Here is a 13,196-nt window from a genome sequence, read left to right as displayed (position 1 = left end):
TTTATACAACAAGACAAGGACAGCTCTTTAGAACAACTGTGTTTCTTAAAAATATTATTTGCCTTCTTTTCTCCGTAGATATTCTGGTCTCTCAATTATGTACTTTTTTCTTTGATTGTTTAGTTGTCAGACAGAGAGAGAGAGAGAGAGAATTAAAAAATTATGATTTCACTGGTAACTTCCTACCCTTCATCACATGAGTAGCAAGAAATCAAACAATGTATCCACTGAGATTAATTGTAGGAAAGAAATGCTTTGAAATGCCGAACACTACTTTTTCTCAGTCTCCTATGATATTTTTCCCTTTATGAAAATAAAAAAGCAATTCATTATTTCTATTGGTTACAAAGGAATACAATTTCTTTTAATAAAATTGATGAAAGGAAATACCAAGCAGAACAATGTTTATTATGAGTTTTTAATGTTCTACAAGAAACATTTTCACAGATTTCTTTCTTGGAGCCTCACCTGTTCTTGCTGTTGGCGAGCAAGGTCCATTTGCTGCCGTTGTTTTTCAATTTGTGAGGCTGCCAGCTTTTTCTGTTCATCATGGGCAGCCAGGAGCTGCTCCCGTAAACTGATCAGCTGGGTGATCATGGTAGAGAGCTGTCGCTCTTTTTCTGCCAGGCTTTCTGGCGTACCTAAATGAGGAGGAAAGATACATTGTGAAGACAGTAGTTATTGAACAATATTCACAAAGAAATTGGGTTAAGTACCAAAGTGCTTTTTCCACGTGGCAGCTTGAACATATATTTTACTAGAAATTCCCAGCATGCAGCCTTGCTATGTTCCAAGCAGTAGAGGACGTTACAAGAATTGTGAAGCAGAAGAGCAATTGAGAGCAACTATTTCTTTTTTCCGACAAGAGTAATTAATGATGTACTCTGCGATATCAAATCTCTCTTTCCCTTCCATCTAAACCTTCCCAGTGTAATGACTACTTCATGTACTACCAAATTCACATTTTGATTAACATAATTTCCCCTCAGTTGTACATTCTGAAAAAAAAATAAGCAACAAGATTCTGTATTATAAGGACAGCACTTTAATGGTTTGTTGGTCATTTATTTAAGAAGATTTCCATCCATATATAGCATGCTGTAGGAATGGTACAGCATGTGGGTCATTTACTGTCATTGAGAAATCATGGCAAAGGTAAACCTCTGTTATGGAACAAGTATACAAGGCGAGCTACACTTGTAGCCATTGAGAAATGGTTCAACCTGAGAAAATACTTTTAAAAATTCTCATTTAACTTTCAAAGTTTACTCTGCAGAGTGTTTAATTAACATGATACTACGGTACATTTATTCTTTGCACTAATGGTGCTTAGCAGTCTGTTTATGGGTAAACTGTATGGTTCTCCAAGTAAAAAGTTCACGATCCTTTTGCGAATGAAGCCAAAAAATATGCTAAATATAAACTATTTTACTTTGGCACAAATAATAATCTCAACTTACTGTACTTGAATCACACAGGTTTCTTTCCCATGTGAGCATCTCAGATCCAGGGTACTATAATGGACAAGTACAGTGAGAGCACAATACAGTGAAGAGACATTGGGAAGCAAAACAACTACTTTCTCCTGGGAAGAAAGCTCCAACTGGATTTGGAGGAAATGAGTCTTGCCAGGCCCACAGAATAAACAAGAGGTGGGGAGCAGGCCAACCAGCTAAAGATCCATGTGAGCCTGCTGGATGCCCCAAAGACATATGGAATTAGATGAGGAGGTAAGGCGATTCCTCCCTCCCACTGACTCACAGAAGACAGCTTCAGGTAAAGAGGAGCCTTAAGACTTTTTGAGGAAGGAGAAGAGAGTTGTGGGGAAGTGGGTCAAGTAAGGAACGGAAAAGCTGGCACCAGAGTTCTGAATCTACCTTCCTCCCTAGAGGAGGATGGAAGTCTTCCAGGCAAGAAGAGGCTGCCAGGTTTCAGTAGCTGCTTCTTCTCCAAGGATGGGGAAACAAACAGGATTCTATGCAGCAGGTTTGAGACTCCGAGAGACTCAACTACTTACACTACATTATTTTTGGATTAATATTATTTTTAAATGTGTAGAGGGTTTTACATTCAAACATGGTCACCAGCGGTGCTCAGCTGCCACATTGATGGGCACAGGATAAAAACCTGAAGAGGCCAAGATTAGTGAAAGGATTTCAGAAATCTTCAATCTGTATTTACTGCATTTTTATGTTTTCTCTTGTAAATATTAAGAAAATCCCTTTGGAAGAAATATTCTGAAATGCTATTGTGGAAATAGTATTGTAAGGATTTTTCAAAAGATAGGTTGAAAATGTAATATGATTTTCATTTAAAGTGTTCCAAAAATGTGGCCTACATCTGTTTATCTGGCTGGAAAGAGAATACAGTTACTGCATGGATTAAATCATTCTTGCTCAGCAGCCCAAAACTTCAGGGTAAAAAGGTAACTGTTTGGAAGTGCATTTCTTAATTTCAATTAATATTTATATTTAAAAGAAAAAAGCTGAAGGGCATTCTATTGTTTAATCCAATTTCTTGTGAAACTCCAGAGGGCTCGTGTGAACTTTAAAATAGTGCATCAATGCCCCAAAAGAGAATCTGGGTAAAAATGTTTAAAGTGTCTAAGTGAGTTGGAAGGCTAAATACTATTTTCAAATGTGATGTAGGCACATAGGAGCCTAAGTTTCACTGAAAATCAGAGGAATTTAGGCTCCTAAATAAAGCTGGACAAAATTTTTCAACCAAAACTTTGTTTTCTTTGCTAAAAAATGCAGATTCAGATTGACCAAAACATTTTGGGAGTTTGTGTGATTTCAATAAAAAATAGGGGAGAGGGTCAGAAATGTCAAAACAGTTCATTCTGACAGTTCCAATATGAAATATTATGATTTGCAGGCTAGATTCACAAGGGAATTTAGGCACCACTGGCATTCACAAAACTGAGGAAGACATGTCATCCACTCCATTATACCGCACTGGTTAGAGTACTTGCCTGGTAGATGGAAGTCCAGGGGCTCAAGTCCCTGTTCCAGACACAGGATTTAAACCTCTACAGCAAGGATTTGAACTCAGGTCTCCCTCTTCTCAGATGAGTGACCTAACCAACTCCTTTGTGACTATGTCACTTTTGAAAATTTTACATTGCGGCTTCAAAGTGATTTAGGTGCTTTTGAAATATGTACCCCCTAGTTAAGTTTCAATTAATAGACAGCCACCTCAAAAATACACTCCACACTGCCACGAGGAAACATATTTATCTGCCCTCCATAGCCACCACTGATCTACTCCTCTACTTAATCCAGAAAGACAATTGGGAGCAACCTGCTGACTAAGATGATATTCAGACCCATTCACTGACATCTGGGGAAACCATAGCTTAAGACTTCCACATCTGTCAAGCAGCTTCTGAATTGAAATTCTGAGCCTTGATTTTAGTGTCATAAAATATTTTACATACCCAAGGCAGGCATTACAATTCCAATTTGTTACCATATTATTCTGCATGCTTTGTATTTATGTCATAATATGGTTATAAAACCAGCACACAAAATGCTTGCTAAAGCTGTGACATTTGACTATTCTGTTAGACTTAGCTGGAATGCCTGATGTAGGTATGATAGAACACAAGCATCTAAGATATCTCCTTTCCCATTCTTTTAATTCCATACAGTTGCACACTGAAGTTACAATTTCCCATTCAGAAAACAGCAGTGGTAATTGTTTTAGAAGAAAACCACATCTAAAATAATTAATCCCATTACATTATTGACCCCCACCACCAATTATTAATCCTTATTCATTCCCACACAACTCATGTCCACAAATGGGATAGGACTGATGACCCTAAAGCATGCTCATTGAAAATAACGAGAAGCCTATGAAACTGTGCCACATCCTAGTTGAACGCTACTTGTGGCAAGAAAGGATAAAAGATACCTGAATGTTGCGGGTGGGGGGTTAATGGCATAATTTAATTTTGGAGTGGAAAATCCTATCCATTATTTTACAGTTTAAATACTAATAAAAAACAACTTGCTAAGAATGCAGACCAGATTGAGCTGATCTAGCTGGGCCAACAGAGGTCATCAGTAGCTGTGTACCATCATCATCTGTTTCACATCCACTTACTGCAGCGAGCTACAAGATCCCTAAAATCATTACCAGTAAATAAACTTCTCTGCTGACTAATATATATATAGCTGTCTGTACAATACATTTGCCATGAAGACAGATAAAACAAAAAACTTCATATAAAAGATATCAACATACAGTAAATATGCCTGCTTTCATAAACTACTATATATTACACACGTAGCTTTCTCTCTCTGCTCTGAACTATATCTATTCTCTAACTCCAAAGACAGTGCTGCATTTTTTTCCATGGAGCTTTCCTTATCCCCAAAACACATCTGTCTTGAGTTTCACTAAGATTTGTCAGGTGGATCAGTGCTCCCCAGGGCCTGCTCCATCTGAAGTATTTTAATTTGACTAAACACCTGATTTATTTTATCTCTCCGATGAGAAAGGCAGTTTGTCTTAATAGAGTCTGTCAGCCCACAGTCCCATTCACAGCAATTTACAGGCAGCCAGGGACGCTGGAAGAGAAGAGTGCTGTGATTCTGTATTTTATCCTCCTCCAGAAAGCACCTAAAAGCAGCTATTCACTGCTTCTGCATGTGGCATTTTAGAACTGAATTAGCTTTTTATTCAAGTAACTACACTTGTTGTGAATAGCTTATCTGTAAAATTGCTACATTCACTACTGATTTTATTAACCTTTGGCTCCATCACAAAATGGTCTTCAGTTAAGAAAGACCTTTAAAATTGACACATTTTTCTTATGGGCCTTTATTTCAGTGACTTCAGATTTACTGAATTTGATCCATTGACTTCTTTACTGGTTGTATTTAAAATTTTGAGGCTCAATGGGAAGTCACTGGTATTTAAGGAAATTTTTTTTAAAAATAAACATAACGGCAATTTTCCTCATCAAAAGTTTAGAATAAACAATAATTTATTCTTCATTGTAGACATTAAAGTATCTACCCTTCCTTGGTGTCTAATAAGCTAAATAAATAATCATAATTGTTCCATCAATTCAATTCTCCATTGTGTTCATTGATTTAACAGTGAATCTTGTATTGCTTTAAGTGTACATTGAGATAAAGTGATCAAATTGAACAGAACCAACACATCAAAGGAAAAATTGAGGAATTTTGGTCATAGGTCAATCTAACAGAGAGTAATAAAATAAAACAGCTATAAATCAACTCCAAAAGAGACCAACTAAATTTTTTTTGTCAGCTAAGATTGCACTTACAGTGTATTCTCCTTGTGGCAAAGTCCTGTCTTTCAAAATTGTTTATAAAGCTCCATGTGCATTTCTGGTGCTATAAAAAAATTATACTTTCCGAAATCTTACATTCAAATCCTTACTAAAATGTGCATAATGATATGCTGCACTTCCATCTGGAAGGCAGTGTAGCTCAGTAGACAGAGCACTGGACTGGGACTCAGGAGACCTGGCCTGCTGGGTGAATCTGGACAAGTCATTTCATCTTCATGTGTTTCAGTTTCTCCATCTGTAAAAGGTGGATAATAATCCTGTCTTCCTTTGTAAAGAGCTTGAAGAGGTGGTATACGTGAAAGGTGCTATATAAAAGCTAAATATTATTATTATTATTATTATTATCTGTCCAGATTTCTTAAAAATGTTTGGAAAGTGATTATAAACCTCATGTCCCAAAATTGTAGATACAGAGTTTATTATTTTGCAGTTTGAGAAGAGAAATTTGTTCCACTGCTTTTCCAGCACTTCTCCCACCCCTGTCATTGATCAGTCTATTTACTGGTTTATCTGCATGTCAGTGACTCTCACAAGATGACATTCCATTTGAGATTCTAGAGACATGATGGCATAGCGATAGCTGTGGGGAACAGAGAAAATAAACAGGAACAAGAAACAAAAGATTTTCAGAGCTACTGAATGTAATTTCAAACTCTGTTCTTTTGTACTCAGCAACAGAAAAAGGACAGCCCCTTTAAAAACTGTATGCTGTACCAACCCAAAAAAAGACAATAAGAAACACAGAGTGACAAACAGGCCTAGTAATTAAAATACAAAGTCCACAGAAGAGGGACTTTTTCCATTGACATCAATAGGCTTTGGATCAGGCCCTAACAGCAGGAGACTAGCAGGCTGGAATCAAAGCTTCTAATTCTCACCCTGACACTAAATCACTGAGAGTTCTTGAACAAGGCTGCCTCAGTTTCCCCAACCTGTAAAACGTGTAAATTAGCACAACAAAGTAGTTTTGTTCAATCTACAAAGTGCTTTGAGATGTTTGGATCAAAGTCTCTAGGCAGCTGCAAAGTATTATCATTTCTCTTGAATTCCATGATTAACATAGAGCCTTATAAATACCATTCTCTTTCACTCTCTGCATCTTAAACTTTTGTCTGATACATCTAAATAAAACATGAAAGCTAAGTTACAATTGCTTATGCCCCCTCTGTTTAGTGTTTTAAATAACCAGACAGTGTATTTTTAATAAGATCAACAGAAGGCAAGACAAGAAAGGAGAAGAGCGGACTTTGCCAGCAGCTACAGAAAGGCTTAAAAACACTTAACTGCAGTTCCAAAGTATCATCAACTGAAGCAATCCAACCAACAATCAAAAATGATTTTGAATCAAATTAAGCAATTTCTGCCTTTGAAAAAAGGATGTCCAATTCCCCTGGAAGTTCTAATATTTTTTAATGGACATTGTTTGAGAAGGAAAAAAACAAAAACACAGTGCCAGACATAAAGGAAAGTATATTCAATCTGAGCTGCTGGAAATAACCTGGTTAAACCATTCATTCTGTCTAACACCACAGTCTGCAGCACACATCAGATGGGCTGTGATGTCTCTACTTCACAGGCTCTCTGTCCAGCATTTAGCATTTACACTTTTTTGATTGGATCACCTTTTAAATGCCACAAAATAGGGCAGCAGAAGTCAACAAAAATAAACAGGGAAAACAGAAGAAAGTAACAATTGAATGGAAAGGCTTCTGAGATAAAAGTCAGTTTGTGGTGGCTGCCTGAAGAAGGAGCCCCCTTCCCAGCACGAGCATCTAATTTGAGTTCTAACTCCAACAGCAGTTTAAAAAGCTTTCCGCTCTAAAGGGCCCCAAGTGCATCATAAAGATAAAAGATTTCAGTACAAAACAACCACAAAGACCTCTATTATCTTATCGGTCTTTGGTTACCACAGCCTAACCAATATGACTAAGTTCTAAAAGACTCTTTTTTATACAAACACCAGAATACTGGAATTTCTTTATTTCATGATCAGTTAGCGATTGTGTGTGCTCCCATATGCTACTGTCCAGTCCTCAGTCAATAAAAAGTTTTATAAATGCTGCTGTTGTGCTTTATAGCATCCAAATGCAGAAGGCAACAGAGCAAACGTCCAGCAAGCAAACCACACAGGCTAGCATCTTTAGTGAAGGTGTGAGATTCCCCCGACCCTCACATGAAAGCAATTCCTAATGTAACCCAACAATAAAATAAAATAAAATCCTGTGTGTATAAACAAGACTGGAAGATGTGTGAAGTAATTTATGAAATAATAATTTAGTGCAAATTCTGTCAGATTAATATAGATTATCTCCAAAAAGTGGCTTAAGAAAGCTCTACTCATGATGTGGTCCAAAATGCTTAACTGATGATCTGCAGGATTTTGCCGTACTCCCAGATGTGCTTAACACCAGATGCCTAGCACATTTCAGATGTTGGTGAACCAAAAGCAGTGTGGTTTGGAGAAACAGAGTGTATTAACACAATGCATAACTCAGTAGTAACCTGCGGTCTGAAAATCATTTTAAGAGTTACATTATGATCTGCTTAAAATGTGTTTTCACCCCCATACTGTTCTAGGCTGGCTATCTATATTACAGGGAGCAGTATGGGAGGACAAGAAGCCTCCACAGGGTCATTATGACCCACCCTCCCAACCACACACACACACGTGTATGTAGGTGGGGAGTGGACAGGGAAAGCATCACAATTACAGGGCTAGCTGCACTTTTGTCCCCTGTCTGGTATCTCTAAGAGCACCCCTTCAGGTGTCAGGCCTTGTGCTTTTAGCTATCCTGGAACAGTATTCCATAATTCTTCCATTCTTACCAGGCCATGGCCTACAGTACCCTGTAGGTCAACCATGCTTGCCTAGCAGATCGTACTGAGATTAGGAACCTGGGGCTTTTGCATTTGTGAGTCTGTGACTAATGGGGTATGGTGACAAAACATCCTTCTTAAACCAAGTACTGTGTATGGTGAAGCATTTGGAGGGGGGGGGAATATGATTTAAAGAGAGTCTTCACAAATGTTTCTCTTCCCTAACCTAGATAGTGACCTCGGAAGGCCTAACTTTTTCAGACACTCCCAACAAGTGTCTGTGTCTCAGCCTGGCTCCCCCAAATGACTACCCCTCCCCTTGAGAAAGTGGTCCTTTGTAAACCCGCTGCATTCTTTCAATCTCTTGTGTTTGCAGGCCTTTTCCTGTCCTGACATTGTCTCTTAACTATCAAGTTTTTGCTGAAAAGTGGCTTATCTGGTGCCACTCTTTTTCCTTCCTGCTTGTATTTCCCAGCAGCCCCCTTTTTAAACTAAACCAATAAATTCATACCATGACCATCCCAATAACCAGGTCAACAGACAATAGTAATCTCTTATTACAGAACAGCTCCAAAACCATCAGAGGACGTAACCTGTACAAAGTATAGGGCCAGCTCACATTACTTTCCCCCAGGTGACTCTCTGAGTCACAGACTGGTCCCTGATCTGCTCCTTGGGTAGCAAATCTAAGCACTGCCCCATACTTAGGTCTGTGGCAAAGACACAATTGAGCCCTAAAAGAAAATCAATTTCAGGAGTGTAATTGTTCCTGGCCTTAGGGGTAATATGATATGTCCATAGCCTCTCCAGATAGTAGCCACAAGGGAAAAGGCTGAATATTTGTATTTTTATCCAAATGGCATCTTAAAAAGTTCACACACACACACACATACAAATGCTTGAACACTATTTTAGACAATCCTTAGAGCACTTCAGCTCCATTAATATACTTGGGCAGTTTCTGGCTATTATACAAACCTACTTCATATGTTCTATGCTATTTAAAAGAAAACTACCCCTTTTTTCCCATAGTGGCCCTCAGAAATTCCAGAAAATGTATTCATCCATGTACATGCAACCAGTAGGAAAACGAGTTGCTGAATTAATTATTCTGAAAGTTTTACAAAAGTAGAGATTTAGAGTTGTGAATGGCTAGTTTGACGAGGTAAATGATTTCAGAAATGGTTTGTATCTGTTCAATGGGCTCAGTTTGGAATCTGTGTGAAAAAAATGTGTCAGCAATGAAGGGAAACAGAAATACGCATCAGACTTTCCAACTAAACCTCAGTAAACCTGTTCTTCCTAAGTTAGAGGATGATGAGAAAAGGAAAGGCCACAGGCAGAGAGTAGTGTGAATAGTGATTTAAAGACAAACACTGAAAATAAGAGGTTGAAAGGGAAAGAGAAGCAAGGAATTTTGACCAGTAGCTCTGAAGAATGTAGCCTAGGACACCGCATTGGTAATCCAGATAAAATGAACAGGATGGTGTTGCATTTGAAACAATAATTATTAAGAATACAGACAAGAATTAGAAAAACAACAGTTGCCTGTATTACATATATAAGATTTAATTCCAAGAAGCTTAAAATAAGCAAGCAAGATAAGTGGAAGGAAGTTTAGTTATTAGGGTGCTAACTTGAGATGTGGGAGACCCACGTACAATTCACTGCTCTGTCAGACTTCCTGTGTGATCGTGGGCAAGTCACTTAGTCTCTCAGTTCCTATCTATAAAAAGGGGATAACAATACTTCCTTACCTCATAGGGTTGTTGTGAGGATAAATACACTAATGACTGTGAAACACTCAGATAATGGGGTAATGCGGGACAGAAAATTCCCTAAGATAGATGGAGAGGAAGAATTCCAGTGTCTGTTTTTGCTAAAATTTCACCCACTAATGCTCTGCAGCAGGACATCAAATTACAAATATTTCATCATCCAAATGACGTTTACCTGCTGTTTGTGAAATCAATAGCATTATACAAACTAATCCTTTTCATGGGTCTCAAATACACATCACGTTGATTCCAGGATAAGAGCTATGAGAAGCAGGGCACAGGATGATTTGAAGAACGATGGAGGATTTCCATTTATTGTAGTCCATGTAATAAGCAATAACACAAGTAAAAAGAAATTCCATAAAGTAGATCATTTTAAGGTCCTGGAAAGAAAACTAACAATTAGATGATGAAGGTGTGGGGGGTTTTTTCATTCTCAATTAATTGGGATTATCCAGCAATAGTGGCTGGTCAAGTACCTTGCTCTCTTCCACCTTTAAGCATATAAATATTTGGAAAAGTAATATGGTAACTATATAGATAATTTATTCATTACATATACTTTATAATATTTATATTTATATTAAATGTATAGTAACAGGTCAAGATAGATTAGGTATTAAATACACTTGATTGTGATGTTCACAGCTGAAAACTGATATACTGTGTGGAGAAAATTCTGCCCTTTATTACATCTCTTCAACCTCATTAAAGTCAATACATTTGCACAGGTGTAAATGGAGAGCAGAATTCATTTTTTTGCCAAATGCGCTATTTCTAGTTCACTGTATGTTTGGAAGCACACACACACAAACAAAGATACAGACAGGAGTAAACAATATGTAAAGAAAAGGCTGGTAAGGAAAGGCTCTATCAATGGACTATGTTGATTCAAAAAACCAAGCTACTAAAGGTAGTGTAGCTGGAAATGTTAAAGAATTAATGAACAGGAAATCTATCACACCGGTATAACTGTCACCTTCAGAGAGTTAAAATTAAACTGTGGGAACAAACAAATGATACTCCATGGTACACTGTGGCATAAACAAGAGTCAATTACATTGACTATTCCAGCAACTGCAAGATAAAAATAGACTTACTGGACTCAATCTTCAGCTGTGTCTAATAAGTGACAGGCACTGGTAAAGGGAAAAGACACAAGAGCAATTTGTGGCTAGCAGCTCCTGGGGCCAATTCTATGTTGTCCCTGTCCCTATCACAGTTTAGAGCAGTTTCATGGTAAACTAACCTGGGCTAGCTATGGTCCCAAGACGCCAGTATGCCAGCTGGGAACTACCGGAGAGCAGCTGGCTTGCTGGCTCATTTGTGTCACTGGGGCAGTGAAGAGGAGCTGTCCCAATATCACTTGTAATTTACATCAGAAGGTACAAAAGATTTAAGGGCCTGAGGGTAAAAAGACTGCTCTACAATGTCATCAAATATACCTCTCTGAGATGGGAGGGCTGCTGGATACAAGACAGGGGCAGCACCAGGATGCCAGAAGTTCCAATAGTAAAGATGGCAGAACTTCTGGAACTTTATACAGTGTAAAGTAACATTAAATATATAGGGTTGACCATTCTGCCCCAACACACAGCACTGTGTCTGTACCGCTGCCAGGATCATTAAGGTACCCTCCACTAGTTTTATGACTGAAGGTGAAATCTTGAGCTAAAAATATACATCATCAAACTTCCCTTTATTATTGGAAACCACCCTAACTCATTCCTTAATCACAAACCATCGCAGGCCTATGTTACAGCTTCTTTAAGGAGATACAACAAAGTAGTAAAAAGGTTTAAAAACCTACACCTTTTACTTTTCATGACTGGTTCCACATCAATAGCCTTATTCTTCAACTTTCAGCTTCAGAATGCTGTAAACTGCCACACAGCAAGAGAAAGGGAGTTTCATCTGGGAATGTGGGACATCCAATATATACAGCACTTTTCCTTTTGAAGCCTGGGCCTCAAGTATTGTGTGTACGGGGGGGCGAACGGGCGGGAGCTTGTCTTTTATTCAAATGTTCAAACACCAAGATCAGTAAAGTAGTGGCTGAAAGAGCGGAGATGTTAATCCTAACATTGGTCAAACTTCCCAGTAACAACCATAATGTTAATAATACTTGTCATAGCTAACAAATTGATCTTTTACTATATTGACTCACTTTTTTTTTAAATTCCATTAGAACCACTTACTCCATGGTCCTGAATCACCTCTCACACCATTTTTACTCTGGTATAGCTCTTCAGTGGTAGTACTCCTCATTTACACATCACTGTGACAGAAGAATTGATCCCCACACTCCCATCTTTCTATTACCTCTACTGTCCCAATATAGGATATATCACAGTAGGTCAGATCAGTGGGCCACTTCATCCAGTATCCTGTCTCTGGCCCTGATTCAATGCCCACTAAAGTCAACAGGAAACCTTCCCTTGACTTCAGTGGGCTTTGGATCAGGGCCTCTGACAACACTCCGTAGCAGATGCTTCAGATAAAGATGCAAGAAGTCCTGTTGTGGATAATTTTGGAATAACAGATTATTAATAACTCGCCTAAATAGAAAGTTTCTTCCTAACCCCATCAGTTAGCGATTGGCTTATGGCCTGAAGCATTAAGGTCTATGTAGCTTATTTAAAAATAAATTCTAAGTGTGGCTCTTCTCGTTATTCATGTAAGTGTCTTAGCCTTTTGGGCACCTACTAAACTCTTACCACAAGAATTTATTGAGGTTAATGAGTTCCATGGGTCAATTATGCATGGGGTGGGAGGAGTTAGGGTAGGACAGAAGGATTTCCTTCAATCAGTTTTAAACATGTAGCCTTTCAGTTTCACCGAATATCCCCTTTTTCCTGTATTATGGGAAAGCTCATTAGGATCACCTGTTTTACGTTCTCTATAAAAACCTTTATTTTATGTTACTCCGTTATACCCCCCAACCTCTTATCTGAACCAGCTAACCCAATCTTTTCAAAATCTCTCTTCTGATGGAAGTAGTTTCTTGCCTCGAATCATTTTTCTCTCTGGACCCATTCTACTTCTGTGATACATTTTTTAAGATAGGGTAGCTAGAACTGAATTCTTTTTCCAGATGGGAGCTTTCTATATATATATGGCATTATAATGTTTTCTATCCTATCTTTATACTTTCTAACATTTTGTTTGCTTCGCTGACCACTGATGTTCACTAAGCAGAACCCACCTACAAAAGACACCATGTCTTTTTCCTGAGCGATTAGTTAGTAACACTCCAGATATTCAAAATCAGA

At 38.2% G+C, this 13,196-nt stretch overlaps 1 protein-coding gene across 32 annotated transcripts in view; it reads right to left on the bottom strand.

The window, feature by feature from the left end:
- Positions 1-13,196, bottom strand: part of SOX6 (SRY-box transcription factor 6) — a 445,713-nt gene that overhangs the window by 168,898 nt on the left and 263,619 nt on the right. For all 32 annotated transcript variants that reach the window (XM_073347430.1, XM_073347431.1, XM_073347425.1 and 29 more), the window contains one exon: positions 469-641. In XM_073347430.1, coding sequence (XP_073203531.1) covers positions 469-641 — 173 coding nt within the window. The remainder of the gene's footprint in view (positions 1-468; positions 642-13,196) is intronic.

The sequence above is a fragment of the Lepidochelys kempii genome, chromosome 6 (assembly GCF_965140265.1).
Source record: "Lepidochelys kempii isolate rLepKem1 chromosome 6, rLepKem1.hap2, whole genome shotgun sequence".
Taxonomy (NCBI): Eukaryota; Metazoa; Chordata; order Testudines; family Cheloniidae; genus Lepidochelys; species Lepidochelys kempii.
This window is presented reverse-complemented; position numbering and strand designations above follow the sequence as displayed.